General features: G+C 41.7%; 1 protein-coding gene across 4 annotated transcripts in view; it reads right to left on the reverse strand.

Annotated features, from left to right (window-relative positions):
• The window catches only part of ltbp1 (latent transforming growth factor beta binding protein 1), a 56,799-nt gene extending 40,427 nt beyond the window's left edge, over nucleotides 1–16,372 (reverse strand). For all 4 annotated transcript variants that reach the window (XM_087802093.1, XM_087802094.1, XM_087802092.1 and 1 more), the window contains exons 1-3: nucleotides 15,843–16,372; nucleotides 13,030–13,100; nucleotides 4,889–5,174 (exon numbers count right to left, since the gene is read on the reverse strand). In XM_087802093.1, coding sequence (XP_087658219.1) covers nucleotides 4,889–5,174; nucleotides 13,030–13,100; nucleotides 15,843–16,138 — 653 coding nt within the window. In that variant the 5' untranslated portion in view covers nucleotides 16,139–16,372. The remainder of the gene's footprint in view (nucleotides 1–4,888; nucleotides 5,175–13,029; nucleotides 13,101–15,842) is intronic.
• Between the last annotated feature and the right edge of the window lie 1,045 nt (nucleotides 16,373–17,417).

Genomic DNA, 17,417 nt, shown 5'->3' on the forward strand with positions numbered 1-17,417 from the left:
TCTGAAAACGCTCCGACTATCTCACAGATGCCAAACAGCTGTTAAAGCTGCCGCGGCGAGAGAGTAAAAAAAGAAGAAGCCGTGTGTGACATCACGCTTTAATGCCGATCACGTGACCTGGTGTGGATAAATAGAAGCGGCGAGAATCTGAGTGACCCTGAAGTCATTCAATCACAGCAGCTGATGTGTTCGTCGACACCAGCGTTACGCCTGTTTTTAGATGTCAACGCGAGTGCAGGTGTGAAGGAGCTGCTTTGTCCAGGACGGGGAAGAACGACAGAAGGACGAGGAGGACGAGGAGGAGGACATTCAGCTGGCGGTTTATTTTCAGACCCACCAGCAGATGCTTTTATTAGCAGACGGAGGCTCTGGACATTAAAATGATGTTGGACAGCTTCAGAGAGGTTAAAAATAAGTCCAGCAGTGACAGAACAGAAGATGAGTCCCTGAGACGATCATGTCTCTTCTTCGTCCCCAAGCAGACTTTTTTTCCATGGAAACAATCACTTTCTAACCAAATAAACACTCAACGCTGCTCTCTCTCGTCACCAATTCTCACAAAGTATGTTCAAATAAAAATATCAGATCTAAAAAAAAAATGCATGTTTGTTTATTTTTGTGTAGCAATTAAACTCACGGCCACTAGATGTCGGCAGTCGTTACGTCCTCAAAGGAACAATAAAATGCTGCAAGACTTCATGACTGAGGACGAGAGGATACAGTCGACTCCAGCAGCTTTTGAAGCTGATGTTTGGACAGATTTTGGTTTCAAAACAAATGAAAGCAGTTACGACTTCATGCGGTCAACGGCCAGGGTCAAGTACTGAAACAATACTAAAAATATATTCCTAAAGTTCCTAAAGTATCGCAATATATCGTATCGTATCCCCCTACAGATTCTTGACAATACACGACCCTACAAACAACACCAAACAACACCTACTGAAGGTCAGTGACGTCCTCAATGAAACGATGAAATCCTGCAAAATTCCCTCCATGACTGAGGACGAGAGGATACGGTCGGCTCCTGCAGCTTTAAAAGCTGATTTTTGGACAGATTTTTGTTTTTTTAAAACAAATGTCAAGAGTCATGTGGTCTTTAATTTCTGTGTCAAACAAACATATCCTTGTTCATACAGTATCGTATCTTGTACCCTTGTATCTTTACACGTATGGTATCGCCAGATTCTTGCCAAAAACACTAGTCCACAGTAGGTTCTTCTGTTGGTAGTTCCTCGCTCTGGAACGTTCTCAGACAAAGTCTAGTGAACAGAAAACTCAATGTTTGTTTGTTGTTTCCATGTTGTGCAGCGAAACCCTGGCAGATCGAGCAACTCTGCTTTGTAATTAACCCGAGTACACAAACTCGAGTCGGCGGTTGGAAACTCCATCACTTTGACGAGTCTCATGAAGTCTGAGGTTTTCTCCCGTTCAGCCGGAACTCTGGAAGCACATTCAGAGCGTCACAGCAGACCGGGTCAGAACCATCAAAGACGGTGTGGTCAAGACAAGAAGGTAGAACCACACAAGTCCAGGCTCGGATGTCTGGCAGCCTCGTGTGTTGGCAGCCGGCGTGCAAAATAAAGCGGAGAAAAAAACAAAAAGTGGAGACTGGAGGACTTCCAGGGAATGTTACGAGAGTCGGCTGCTCCCGACATCCAGAGATCTCACTCACTTCTCCGTAAACAGATCCGCGATCGTGCCGAGGTGTGTTTTTGTCTTTCGGCGCAAACCTTCACCGGTCAGACCACAGTCCACCGCAACCTCTGCTGCCGGCCCGGCCAAGTCTTCCCCACGAGGGCCCGACACACTCGCCGGCGAACCGGCTGAACCCGACCGCAGCAGCTCCATTGTTAGGAGGGGAAACCAGTCTGGAGGAGGACCAGATCCAGAACCGTTGCTTTTCATCAGAACTGAAGGAGGATCAATGACAGACTGACATGTGGTGACGGTCGGTTCGGTTTCCTGCCTTCAGTCTGAAACCGCAGGCTTTGACCCTGGCTACCTGGGACTGATGGTCGGTACGACATCATCGAGACGTCCAGGAGACCATCACATGATCACAGTCTGTCCAGGAACCTCCTCCTGATCTTCACTAGCCAAGCATGACAACAACAGTCTTCTCTCGGAGCAGCAGATGTTCTCCTCCGAGTCTCTCCTGGATGTCTGAGCTTCGGTGCTCAAGACAGAGTCTAGACCGACACAACTCTCTCATGCCCCCTGCTGGCTCGTTTGTTCTTCATTTTGGAGTCAGCAGAACATACATCAATTATTTTGCTCTCCCAGTCGTCGACCGAAACTTGCCGGTTAAACTTGTGAAATTAATTAAAGAACGAGCACAAAAACCCCACGATATTAGCAGGATTTTTCAATTACAGTAACTGTGTCACATATTTTTCTTAAGAAATAATAACTTTTTTTTTATTGCAACACTTTGGTGGAGAACCGAAAATCATCACTTCCAGCTGTTTCTGTGATGCAACATGTTCTCATTGTCGTGAGAAATTATTATAAATTACTCTTTTTATTACATTTGTGGTTTGTTTTTCATTGGGTTTATATTCAATTTTCCTCATTCTTTGTCCATTGTGTCGGGTATTTTAAGTGTCCCGCCAGATGGTTTGCTTAAAGTAAATTAAGTTTATGTTGTGACCTTCAGAGATGAAAAAGTGTTAAAAATAAGATAACAATGGCTTCAATTAAACAGAGATCCTAGAATAACAGTTAAACTGGTGTTTAAGTAAATCATTTGAATGGTAAAGGATAACAAATACTGATATATTGAACCTTTGGAAGTTTAATGATGTGTTGATGAAGCTTCATGAAACAGTGTCATGATGTTTAGAGGTCAGTAGGTGGCGCCATCAGTTTAAAAATGATGTTTCATTAGAACAGTTGTTCAAAACAAAGGAAAATAGTGCAGTAGACGCCATCTAGTGGACTCTGGAAGATAATGACACTGTGACAATTCAGATGTCCGCCACCAGGGGAAGAATCAAGTAACGTCAACAAAAATATCACCACCAAAATGAAACTTTGCGACGGTAGTGATGTGTTGACGAAGCTTCATGAAACAGTGTCATGTTGTTTAGAGGTCAGTAGGTGGCGCCATCAGTTTAAAAATGATGTTTCATTAGAACAGTCGTTCAAAGCAATAGGAAACAGTGCAGAGACGCCATCTAGTGGACTCTGAAAATAATGACACTGTTTCATGATGCATTATTAGACCTTCACTTGTAAAAAATACATTTTGTTCAGCCTCAAACTTACATTATTAAATTATAATTTCATTAAAACAATTCTACCTCAAAAAAAGAGCTTTAAATTAAATGGGTAAATTATATCACAACTTTTGTCTGAAATTTAAAATATAAAGCTATGAATATAAAACATTTTGAATCATAAAAAAAAATCACAGATAAACGTTTCGCTAAGTGAAGTTTTTTTGTCTTAGCTGCGCAACATCCTGGAGCGAAAAAGCAGAGCGAGGGAGATCTCGAGTCCTAATGAAGATAGTTTATGAGCTGTGTGTTTTACATGCGCTGTGTAAAATGTCAGAGGAGTTTTTATGTGCGGCACGGAGCGCGGCAGTAATTGCTACCAGACGTCCTTGAGAAGCTGCTCTGCCCTCGCAGCAGAGATTTGTGTTTCAGAAGAACTCGTTCGTCTGTTGACTCAACAGTCGGAGCCACTCCAATGAGAAACAGGAGCTTCACCCCGAGACACCAGTGCAGGACAAAGACTAGGGGCGAGAGAAAATATCCACACAACAAATATCGCAATATCTTTTTTTTATGATACTGTATCGATATAATAACAGCCTTATATCGATTTTTTTAATTGTTTTTGTTGTGTTTTCGGATTATATTTCATTTTGAATCAAAGTTTTTTAATTAGCGCTTTTCCAGACCAGGGTCACAAAGCGCTTAAACAATCAAAACAATATTCAATAAAGTATATACTTTAAAGATCAAGATAAAACTGATAACACAACAGGAGTTCCAGAAAATCAAGGAAAAGCCTGAACAAATAAAAACTTTTTACACTTATATATATTTATAATTACACTTTTATGGTTAATTTTACAACAAAGTTTAATTTTGTGTTGCAAATACACTATACCGATGTATTGTGGCAGTAAATTTCATCCCCTGCAGCTAAAGGAACAGCAGCGACTGAGGACGAGAGGATACAGCGACTCCAATAGCTTTTAAAGCTGATGTTTGGACATATTTTGGTTTTCAAAACAAATGAAAGCATTTGCGACTTCATGCGGTCAACGCCAGGGTCATGTACTGAAACAATACTAAAAATATATACTATAAGTTCCTAAAGTACCGCAATATATAGTATCGTATCGCCAGATTCTTGACAATACACGACCCTACAAACAACACCTACTGAAGGTCAGTGACGTGTAGAGGCCTTAAGGGGGGACCCGAAGAAATAGAAGCAAATATTTTCGAGGGTTCAAGTCAACGTTCTTCAATGATCTAAAGCGGGGCCGTCGGCCATTTTTAGCCTCTGTGTCCGACCTAAGAATACACCTTAATTCTGAAATTACATTTAGTAAATATTCCCATTAAAGAGTATTTGACACCATATATTTAGATCAGGGGTGTCTAACTGTTCCAGAAAATGGCCGAGACGGTGCAGGTTTTTGTTCCAACCACTCAAGCACATATGAGTTAACCAATCAGGTGTCGGCTTAAACAAGCAACACCTGACTGACAATTAATTGATTACTGTCTTCAGACGCCTGATTGGTTCAACTATATGTGCTTGACTGGTTGGATCCAAAACCTGCACCGTCTCGGGCCCTTTTCTGGACCAGTTTGACACCATATATTTAGATCATACATGTTCCCCCTGGAGTGTTGAGACTTACTGCTGCTGGACGTATCTCTGCTGAGGAGCCGGTTTGACCGTGAGCTTCATCTGCGCCGGGACGGGTCCGTGATTGGCGGGCGCCGCCTGCTGCGGGATGGGGCGCAGGGGGACCACGTTGCGCCGGTTCGTGTGACCGTTGTTGTGGTCGGCCGTGGCTCCGCCCCCCGGCGGGAAAGGGTGCGCGGGCTTCTGCTCGCACGCCTTCCCGCCGGAGCCCGGCTTGCAGACGCAGAGCTGCGGCCGCAGGCACATTCCACCGTTCTGGCAGTGAGGGACGCAGTTGGCTGCGGAGACGGAAGGACAGACGCCGCATGACAATGAGTGGCGGGGTCAGAGGTCACACAGGAACACATCTCAGTCAAATTCGCATTTACGATAAAGTTTTTTGTGAGACTGCGGACAAAAAACGGTTTAGTAGAAGCGCAGAACCATTATTGAAAAAAATAATAATTGCGATTATTTTCCTAAATATTGCGATTAAATATGCGATTATTTTTCAATGTCCTCTTTTTTATTCATGTTTTTCTCTAATACAATAAATAATTCACTGCACAGTAAAATGTATTTCTTTGTAAGGTAAGGTAAGGTAAAACTTTATCGATAAATTGTTTTTTCCAATAGCCACAGAAAATACAGCAATTTTTCATAAAAAATAAATCAAAATAAAATAAGAACAAGAACAAAGAGAAATAAGAGAAATAACAAGATGATACAATCTAAGCCTAAAGATAAAGATAAAGAACATGTTTTATTAATTATTTATTTTTTAATAATGTATTAATGTTTTATTTTATTTTATTTATTAAGAATTGTGATTGTTAAGATACATTTATTAAGGCATTTTTTAAGATTAAAGCAAATTAATCATTCATTGAAATAAAGGAAGAAAGGTTAATTTAGTTACTTTAATTATATAATATATTCCCTGCAAATACTTTAAAACTCCTGCAAAACTGTGCTAAAAATGTGATGGAAACATTTATATTTATATGTCACAATAATAAATTACACAGACTTCAATGCAGAGTAAAGAAAAGTGAAAACACTGGTCACTCATTCTGACTTTTTTACTGCACATTTTTGTACAGTTTGTATTTAAGTACATCACCTGTGATACACATTCATATATAATAATTTACACAGTTTCAATTGTGTGATTTTAGAAGGCAACTATTGAATTAGCAAACATACAAACACCCCAGTGGCGCGCAGTAGTTGCGATAAATCACATTTTTTTATATCGCTTTTTTATATATTGATTATATCGCAAATGCGATATTTACTAGTGATGGTTTCACGATACAGTGTTCTCATCTATAAAGGCCACTAGATGGCACTAATCTTACGACCACGACTTTAATGAAATCCTTTTTAACAGAGAGCGCCACCTACTGACCTCTACATTACAGCACTGTATCATGAAACCTCATCAGTAGTGTAGCTTTTAAAGCTAACGTTAGCAACCGAGGTCTGATCCACCCGAGGAGCCTCAGGAGACCACGGAGAGATTTTCTATTGTATCCGAGCCGCAGTGTTCAGTGGACGTGTTCACACATGCAGGCACGAGCCTGAGAGTTAGAGTTACAACAGCGACGCACCTGATCCCTGCGCAACAGAACAAGCAGCAAAGATTATTATTTTGACTTTTCTGCTGACAGTTATTATTCATTTAAATGTTGTTTTTTTTTTAATTGCGATGTTTTCCTTTACTATTTTTAGTCATGAACTATTTTGACTTTTTATTATTAAATCATGATTTTTTTTATCTTATTTTACTCCTTTTTTCCCCCTTTTTTTCATATAAATATATATATATATATATATGAATTTATTTACTACAAACATCTCCTTTTTTATTACAGTAATTTAATAAAAGGGTGAAGTCATAACCAGATGACGAAAAACAAACACAAGTTAAGTAAAATATGAAATAATTGTGAAAATAGAGTCAGTTTGTTCACTCAAAAGGGATGAAGGCGACTCTGGCGTAGGAACATCTATTCAACACCATCATCGTGAGTCGCGGGGGTTTGGACTCCTGGTCTGGCGTGGACAGGAAGTGACATAGTAGAAGTTCAGAAGCTGCCGAAGTCGAACCCGCGACCCGCTGAATGTGACATTTGTGATCTGGGTTGGAAACATACGAGGACTGTTCCAGTGGACGGACAAGCAGCCACACATGGAGGCCCCCCCCCCCCCGGGCGGCTCCCCGGGGTCCGAAAGGGCGTCGCCTCTGCCGGTTATTAGTGGCTGCTACGTTTGTTTCCGTCTCTTGAAATTACGACGACAAACATGGCGGACAGGAAGTGAGAGAGGTTCACCGTCGGACTTTAGAGTTGTTCTCTTGGTAGATTTTTCTTGTCGTGCTTTGGGAGGTTTTTCTCCAGGTACTCTGGTTTCCTCTCACCATCAAACAGACGTGAATTGTGAGTCTGGGCACGAAGAAGACAGGTTTGAGGTTCGGCGTGTTTGATGGTTACAGGTGGGCGTCACACCAACCATGAAATTCCATACCTCACCTCTAGATGACATCACCCCTCCTGCCCCCCCCCCAGAGTATTTACTACAGCACTTCATTTTCCACTTTGACTGAAGCTGCTTTTTTCCCCACTTTCTCGTCCAGACTCTCATGTTCCTCCTTCAGCTCGACATCACAGTCCAACCACCGACAGTCTGAAGTGCCAAGTGATGCTAGTTCAGTGGCGAGGACAGGAAACGTTGACGTCGCCCCGGCTCACCGGGTCCAAAAGATTAATACGGTGTGACCAGCGTTTTTGTTGTGGACTGTCTCGCCACACGGGAGGTCAGACAGATGTTTCTTGAGTCGACAGACAGGTGCAGGTGAAACGTTATGATGTCGGCGCTGAAACATTGAACTCCTGGTTAAGTCGATCGCAAGAGTCCGATCATCAACACACGGTTTGACCGGATCATGTTCATTAAGCATTACAAAGAGAAGCGTAATAACCAGTCCTCAAAGTTGTTTTAAACCCGCTAACATGTTAACAGTTGTTTTAAACTTGCTAACATGTTAACTGTCATTTTAAACTTGCTGACATGTTAACAGTTGTTTTAAACTTGCTAACATGTTAACAGTTGTTTTAAACTTGCTAACATGTTAACAGTCGTTATAAACTTGCTAACATGTTAACAGTCGTTTTAAACTTTCTAACATGTTAACAGTTGTTTTAAACTTTCTAACATGTTAACAGTTGTTTTAAACTTGCTAACATGTTAACTGTTGTTTTAAACTTTCTAACATGTTAACAGTTGTTTTAAACTTGCTAACATGTCAACAGTTGTTTTAAACTTGCTAACATGTTAACAGTTGTTTTAAACTTGCTAACATGTTAACAGTTGTTTTAAACTTGCTAACATGTCAACAGTTGTTTTAAACTTGCTAAAATGTTAACACTTGTTTTAAACTTGCTAAAATGTTAACAGTTGTTTTAAACTTGCCAACATGTCAACAGTTGTTTTAAACTTGCTAACATGTTAACAGTCATTTTAAACTTGCTAAAATGTTAACAGTCGTTTTAAACTTGCTAACATGTTAACAGTTGTTTTAAACTTGCTAACATGTCAACAGTTGTTTTAAACTTGATACCATGTTAACAGTTGTTTTAAACTTGCTAACATCTTAACAGTTGTTTTAAACTTGCTAACATCTTAACAAGTACCTAGTTTATTATCATGCAAAAAAATTTGCCAACTCTTTTTTAAACTAGCTAAAATGATCAGTTGATACAATCTGTTCTAACCTAGCCCACATGCTATGTTGCATACTGTTATTTCAAACTTGCTATCATGCTAAGTTGCTAAAACCTTTTTAGCTAGCTAGAACGCTAAGTTGCTAACGTCTATTCTAACCTAGCTAACATGCTATGTTGCATACGGTTATTTCAAACTAGCTAGAATGCCAAGTTGCTCATATATTGTTTTAAACTAGCTAGAACGCTAAGCTGCCAACGTCTATTATAACCTAGCTAACATGCTAGGTTGCATACTGTCATTTCAAACTTGCTAGCATGCTAAGTTGTCAACATTGTTATGGTTAATCCGGCGTCTTCCAGTGATCAGATGCTCCTGAGTGAGTGCAGCCACACCAGTCAACTCTGGAGAAGATTGCCAACATTTGTGAACCATCAGCAGAAGTAGAAACACCTTTAGACCAGGTGTGCTGTCGCTTCCATTATTAGCGTTTCGTCCAGTTATTCTCTGACAGCACGAGAAGTCCTGAGAACAAATTATCGACTTCATGAAGTTGGTTATAAAACTTGTCTAAAGCGCAAAACAGTCCCTGAAGACCACGTGAAAAGTTATTCGCAGAACATCAAAGAAGAAATGAAACCGATTTTTTTTATATCAACCTGACCTCGCGGGCGCACTCTGACGCAGGCGAGGTGAAATGTCTGAGCAACAAAGACGTTGTTGTCTGCTCGACAGCCGCCATGTTTGTGCTATTCTGCCCCGGCAGTTCAATAATTGCTGACGTCTGCCTCGATCTGGAGGAGGAGGAATGTTGTGAGCAACAGGATCACATGTTGTCCAGGAGTCTGAACAGGAACCAGACAGATATGAACCTCCAGACTCTTCTGATCACACGTGAGTCAAGACTCAGATACTTTTTCCATCCGATGACGGAGAGATTCCTGTAAACCTTCAATCATTCATGGCCTCGGTGGAGATGTCTGCTCACGAGGCTTCAGGTGGATCATGAACCTCCTCTGGGTCCTCCGTGTCTCCTCCACCTGCCTTTGAAAACGCACAAGATGGACGCCAGTGTCGTTGACTTTCCATGATGGCATTAATATTTATAGTATTATACTAAAAGTTTCTTCTTCTTTTTCTACAGAAATGTTGTTTACTTCCATGGGTGATGGACTTCCGGTTCCTCTGGTTCTCCTGGAGCACTTGTCAGGAGGTCTGACTTCCATCCATCCGTGCATGTCCTCTTTTCAACCGTCTTCATTTTCTACTTTTCAAGTGTCTGTTTCTGCTGCCATTTTTCTTTTGTTTTATGTGTCAATTTGTTGCATATTTAGTTGGTCTCTCTAGTCCTGGTTAAACTAAATACTAGATTAGAACTCGGAGAACAAAGCAGGAAAAACAAGTCGATAAAACAGCCTAATAATTGTTCCCTCATTGTGTAAAAGCTTTTCTCTCATCGTCCTTCAGCAACACAATAAAAAATGTTAAAAACATTTGGTCGCATCTGTCACACGCTCGCTAAGGTTTCATTAAATCGAGTTTTGAGTTGTTAACATGAGCGGCGAGAAGATAAATAGGTGAGTTAGAAAACTCACTTGATTATTTATGCTAGCGTCTCATGATAGTGTCTCATATTAGCGTCTCATATTAGCGTCTTATGTTAGCATCTCATATTAGCATCTCATGTTAGCGTCTTATATAAGCGTCTCATGTAAGCATCTCATGTTAGCGTCTCATATTAGAATCTCATATTAGCATCACATGTTAGCGTCTCATATTAGCACCTCATATTACCATCTCATTTTAGCATCTCATGTTAGCATTTCATCTTAACATCTCATATTAGCATCTCATGTTAGCGTCTCATGCTATTATTTCATATTAGCATGTCATTTGGATGGAAATAAAACTACTGAAAACTCAATTTTTTTTTCGAAACTAGCTAAAACCCTACGTTGCTAACAAGTGTTTTCAATGGCCAACATGCTAAGTTGCGAACATCTGTTATCAATTCGCAAACCTGCCGTGTTGCCAACTGCTATATTAAACCGGCTAGCATGCAGAGTTGTTAACAATTGTTAGGGTTTTGGTATATTTTTCAGAGATCAGGTGGTCCTTCAGTACTTCCCTTATTAGAGGACTTTGCCAACATCTGCGAACCATCAGATGAAACTAATGAACACCAAATTAATCAGATCATCCGATTTTCACGTAATTTCTACGTAGAACCGACAGATAAACAAAACGATCACGTCATCTCCTCCACGTAGGTAATAAAATGAAAGTGACAAATAAGGAGGAAAAGTGTATCTTTTCATCTGGTCGGGTCTGAAGCTCCAGACTTGAGAAGCAGGAACACATGTTCTGCTGCGACACACAGCAGGACCGTCGAGGTCTGCTGTGGGTCTTTGTCTGCTCCAGAGTTTCCGGCGCCTGAATAAACAATGTCTCTCTCTCCACCCAGAAGTCCCGCGACAAACCCCGGACCTCAACCGGCTCCTTATCAGAGGAAGAGAGTCGGCTCAAGGCCGAAGCCTCATGACTCACATCTGGGAGTCCTGGGATGATGGAGAACTTCTCAGGGGCCGGAGTCTAAAGCAAACATTCGGCGGCTCGTTAGCGCGGCGGCTACAGATTCTTCTGCCGTCACATGACTGCGTGTGAAAGTGAAGCGAGGAGGAGGTTCAGAAGATCTGCCGTTTGAAACATGTTCCAGCTGTGAGTTGAAGTTACTGGACCATCAGAGACGCGCTCTGGTGTTGAGATGATCTCGCCGGCGATTGATGATGACATCACAGCACGGAGCGTTTACACCTGCGATGATGAATCTTGACCAGGAGGTCATGAGAGTGTCCTCCATGTTGTCCTCAACCTCTTGAACCTCCTCTGATCCTACGCAAGTGAACCTTCAATTGAAAGTGAACCAGAACAGCTGTGTTTCTTCTTCAACCTTCATCTGGTCCACGGTCCAGGAACAACATGAATCCCGACTTTAGAAAGATGTCACCAGAACACGGCAAAAACTGAAGTCTGGGCAAGTTTAAAATATTGTTGTTCAATACATTTAAAGCCCATAAAATACAACATCAAATGTTAAATATATATTTCAATCAAGGGATTTGATTCAAAATGGAGTAAAAGATGTTTTTTCTTGAATGATTTAATAAATGCATCAAATCAAGATTTAGTACTTTACCCATGGAATGAAAATATGAAATAGAAATGATACATCAATCAAACTCAATTAAAGAGTTTTTGACCCGTTTTCATGAACTCTTTTCTATATTTCAACAGTGGCATCTTAAACAATTGATCTATCATGGTTGACAGACTGTTGGTGGAAAGGAAAGGGTGTATTATTTTCATCTTTATTTAACTGTATTTATCCATTTAAACTTTCTTGTTTTTGATAATAATGTCCTGGTATTGTGTATTGACGTCCTCATCCTGTCCTCGGTTAGACAAGCATTTGTTATCCTCGTCATAAAAGCCCGTTATGACTTTATTTTTGCTCTAAAAATAATAAAGATATTTGAAGCAGAAGAAAGAGTCACAAGTAAATATTAGCACTGATGCTGCAGAGCTTTGAAGGTATCAGGAGCTCGAATGCTAAGTTGCTAACATCTGTTCTAACCTAGCTAACATGCTAGGTTGCTAACATCTGTTCTTACTTAGCTAACATGCTAGGATGCTCACATCTTTTCTAACCTAGCTAACATGCTAGGTTGCTCACATCTGTCCAAACCTAGCTAACATGCTAGGTTGCCAACATCTTTTCTAACCTCGCTAACATTCTAGGATGCATACTGTTATTTCAAACTTGCTAGCATGCTAAGTTGCTAAAATATTTTACAACAAGCTGAAACACCAAGTTGGCTGTTTGAAATTTGCAAACCTGCCAATTTTTGAACATATTTTCCAAACTAGCTAGAGTGGTAAGTTGCTAACTGTTTTTTCAAACTAGCTAAAATGATCAGTTGAAATCTATCTGTTCTAACCTAGCTAACATGCTAGGCTGCTCACATCTGTTCTAGCCTAGCTAACATTCTAGGATGCATACTTTTATTTCAAACTTGCTAGCATACTAAGGGTCTAAAATCTGTTCTAACCTAGCTAACATGCTAGGCTGCTCACATCTGTTCTAGCCTAGCTAACATGCTAGGTTGCTCACATCTGTTCTAACCTAGCTAACATGCTAGGTTGCTCACATCTGTTCTAACCTAGCTAACATGCTAGGTTGCAGACTGTCATTTCAAACTCGCCGTTTCATTTCAAGACGACTTTCTCGCTTCTCAGTTTGTTTTTTACAGCTAACTCGCTCGTTAGCCTTTAACCGTTAGCATTGGTTTGTACGACCACCTTATTATAACGACAACACAAAACTTTTGTTGCACGACAATCACAGAAGACAAGAAGATGGCTACTTACGTTTGGTGCAGCGCTGGGACCCCTGAGCTTTACTCCAGCCGTGACAGCAGTGACCTCCGCAGACGTTGACGCTGGAGACACAACAACAACAACAACAACATCATCAACACGGCGAGCGAGTCAGTTTTTCTTCAGAAGAATCGACGCCGTCATGCGTGCGATCGACAGATGTGTTTTCCACTCAAAACACGCACAGGAAGTTTGTCCGCAAACTATTTCGGTTTGGTCTCCGTCTAATATTAACAAGGACGCCGAAAAAGGTTTCTCTCCTGGCAACCTAACAGAGGTTATAAATGGACTCGGCTGTTTTGGCTCTGGACAGCATCACATACCAGAGTTGATTACAGAAGAGAGAATAAATGTTTTCCCAGGACTGCCGGAGGAGACGGAGGGAGGACGTTTCTGTGGAAACACCTCAGAGGCATCGACCACAGGACAAGTGTCTTCTTCGCGCCAGCACTCGGCTCTGGAGGGTCGTGACAACACGACTCTGTAAACCAGACGACTGACGCAGCAGTTCTAGCATCTACTGCCAAGTCCTCCGGAGTGATCGGGACACAAGTGGACGAGTCGCTGCTGCGACCCTGAATCCTGGAGGTCAAACATCTGAGAGGAACCAGGAACAAGTAGGAGGTTCAACAAACAAAAGAGTAACACAGTCTTGACTTTGACAGATGTGGGCTAAAGTTCAGGAGGTTCAGTGTCTCCTTCGATCCGACCAGTACGGTGACATCATCAGTGAGAGTGTGACATCATCAGTGAGAGTGTGACATCATCAGTGAGAGTGTGACATCATCAGTGAGAGTGTGACATCATCAGTGAGAGTGTGACATCATCAGTGAGAGTGTGACATCATCGGTGAGAGTGTGACATCTTCAGTAATTCAAGAAACTATCAATGACCCTCTGCTGGTCAAGAACACACAAGAGACTCTTCTATGAAGGTGACACCATCTCTGTCAATGTGATGTCAGTAAAGTTACTGTGACATCATCAATGACATCATCAATGACACCAACAATTACATTAGGACTTAATTAGTGACACTATGACATCATCAAAGAAAATAGGGCATCATCAATGAGACTATTACATCATTAGTGACACTATTACTAGTAGTAGTGATGCGTTGATGGAGCTTCATGAAACAGTGTCATGTTGTTCAGAGGTCAGTAGGTGGCGCCATCAGTTTAAAAATGATGTTTCATTAGAACAGTTGTTCATCATCCCAGACACTGTTACATCATTAGTGACACTATGACATCATCATTGTGAGTTTGTGTTCACTTAAAGTGTGATGACGTAGAAAGTGGAGGACATTGATGGACCTCATGACATTATATCTTCAACTATCCTCGTCGAACACCTGCGTGACCTTCTGTCCACGATACAGTTCATCTTCGGCCACCAGATGGAGCTGCTGAGTCTACACTGGTCCAGGATCCTACTGGTCCTACTGAGCTGGAGCATCTTCTCTGACACACATCAGACTCATGGAGATCTTGAGTCACAACTTTTTTCACCTTGATGTTTAGAGAACATGTGTAAGAGTCACCGCTGGAGGTGACTAGAGTTCCGACGCTGGGCCGTGAGAACGTCCTGCTTGAGATGTGAAGGTCACGAACAGGAAGTGTCTGTGAGCGATTAGTGCACGTTTCATTGGTCCAGTCATCGGTGAGATCAAATATTTCTCTCTCCTGCCAAACTTGGTCATCCTGACATGAGTCAGCAAGTTTTTCCAACCTTCACTGCAGTTTGTGTCCTTCAAACTCTCATCATCACCGGTGATGTTTCTCAGGTCAGGTCACATGACCTTCAGATCTGCTGGACAAAAGCTCTCAGTGTGACGTCACCACCGGAAACTCTCGGACGCCCCCTCAGACCCTCAACGTGAGGACCACTTGAACTCTCTAATCACCTTCAGACAAAGATCAGGTTTCGTGGGTTCAACTAGGGTGGAGGCTCTGGGGCGGATCCAAGACCCTCCAAGTCTCATCAAGTTGACCTGGATCACCTCGATGTTCTTCCATCAGAGGTTGGAGGACGATAGACTCGTAACTTCAGCCCCGATGAGAACATGACCAGATGTTTAGCTGGAGGTTCTTCCACTGACTCCCTGAAGGTTCAAGTACGACCGCTTCAAGGCTACCAGCAGAGACAGCACCTCGACTACATGAGCGGCTTGATTTGACATCAACAACAATGGAAGAGAAAACTTCCTAGAGTTGTGTATCTGCTGGTTCACACAAACATCTCCACTTGAACAAGACCATCCACCTCAGGTGACCCCTTTGAACACAGTCAAAATTGCAAAACTGCAGCGAGACTTCTGAGCCGCTCTAGTAGAAGAACTCACATTTCTCTGATCCTTAAAACTCTTCACTGGCTGCCAGTTTCTTTCAGGATCAACTTTAAAATTCTGGTTCTTACTTTCAGATCTATTCATGGTCAGAACTTCCATCAGTGATCTGATCCAGCCTTACACCCCAGCTCGGGCTCTGAGGTCTGTGGATCAGAATCTACTGATGGTTCCTGAACACGCTTCTGGACCAGAGGAGAGAAATCCTTCCAGACTGTTGCTCCTGTTTCAGTTTTATCTTGACCTTTAAAGTATATACTTTATTGAATATTGTTTTGATTGTTTAAGCGCTTTGTGACCCTGGTCTGGTAAAGCGCTTTATAAATAAAAATTACTAACTTACTTACAGTATTGATCCATATTTATATTGGACCACCTGGTGTGATCACAACATATTATTTATAAGTTAAATTATGATAAAAATGATATAAACTTAAATATTTCCTCTGACTCACCCGGACAGCTTCATGCTCTGCTCCACCGCGCTCTGCCTGTGGGTCTGACCCGGGTCAGCACCCGCCGGGTTCCCCATCCTGCGGGTCCGAACCTGGCCGCTCAGTGCCAGGCTGTAGGTCTGCGGTTGTTGTCCGGGCCTGGTCGAGATGGATCCGAGTCTCAGCCCGCGGTCCGGCGCCTGGCCGGGCTGCAGCACGTAGAGCCTGCGGACGCCTGTGGAACTCTGCTGGCCCGCAGACCCGCTCATCGGAACCAGCAGCGAGCAGCAGACACACAGGAGCACAGCGAGGTCCATGTCCGCGAGGAGAGGGAGAGAAAAAGTTCGACGAGCTCGGGAGGAAGTTACGAGGAGCTGATCCACATTCTCTCGCGCAGGTACCGAGCTCTGATCCGAACGGGACCCAACACGCCCGCGAGAGAAGAAGAAAAAAAAAAGGCGTTTCTATGACAACGTGGAGGTCAAAAGTTCCGCCGTCCGTGTTCCGGTGCTGGTTCTGGAGGCGCTCCGGTGATCCGAGCTTCAAGTCCGGAAAGTTTCTGTTTCTGAGGTGAAGCTGCCGCCTCCAGAAGTGACGTCACAAGGGGGTCCAGGGCCGTCTTTAACGGGGCCCGAACTGAGTCAGAACCGAACACCCCCCTCCCGGCTACTAACACAGAAGCCTGACCCCTGACCCCTCCCACGTCTGAATGAACAACTGTCAATCATTTTTTCTAAAAATAGAATCCAATCTGATGTGACGTCATGATGGAGACTCGTTTTATTTTAACGTTAATGTTTGAGTCAAATTTATGAAAGTGTTACTTTCATTTAAATATCTGTTTGTTTTGAATTCATTTAAGATTTAGCTCGACATATCCCGGATTTAAAAATAGTACAAATACATTTTTACATAACGTTTTTTCATTTTATTCTGAAATGTTTGTGTCACTTCTCATGTGAGACGTTTGGGTTTATTTTAAGTTATTTTCCTGATGTTGACCGTACTTTTATTATCACTATTTCCATCTTTAACGTTTTTTAAAAAGTTTTCTTATTATAAAACAATTAAAACCAGTTGACTTTTTTTGTTTTTTGTAGAAAGGAAGTCGTGTTTTATCTCTTGTTTTTATTAAGCTTGTATTTTTTTTCCTTTCATTTAATTTTAACTTCTTTCCTGATTGATTTTAAAGCCACAAATATAAAAAATCTTTATTTATTTTCAAGACTACATTTCTGGTCCAGCAGGATAGAAAATTGACAAATAAAATAATAATAAATTAATTAAATATAATTAAAAAATATATATTTGGTGTAAATAAGAATAGTTGTTGAATAAACTAACATTTTCTTTTTTTGCATATTTTTTAAAATGAGATTAAAATGTTTAAAAATAACGTCACTAGGTCAGTAAAACTTCTTCCTCTCAGGTAACATGGTGGCTTCACGCATCATCTCCGCAGCAGGAAGTGATGTCACAGATAAAGTCCTGCAGCTCGTGTCTGGACACGTGCTGCAGGACTTTATCAGCGACACATCTGCAGGTGTTTCTGATCCTATGAAATGTTTCCCAAACTAGTGCTCGGTTCTGACCACA

This window comes from Callionymus lyra, chromosome 11, assembly GCF_982586985.1.
Source record: "Callionymus lyra chromosome 11, fCalLyr1.hap1.1, whole genome shotgun sequence".
NCBI classification, from domain to species: Eukaryota; Metazoa; Chordata; class Actinopteri; order Syngnathiformes; family Callionymidae; genus Callionymus; species Callionymus lyra.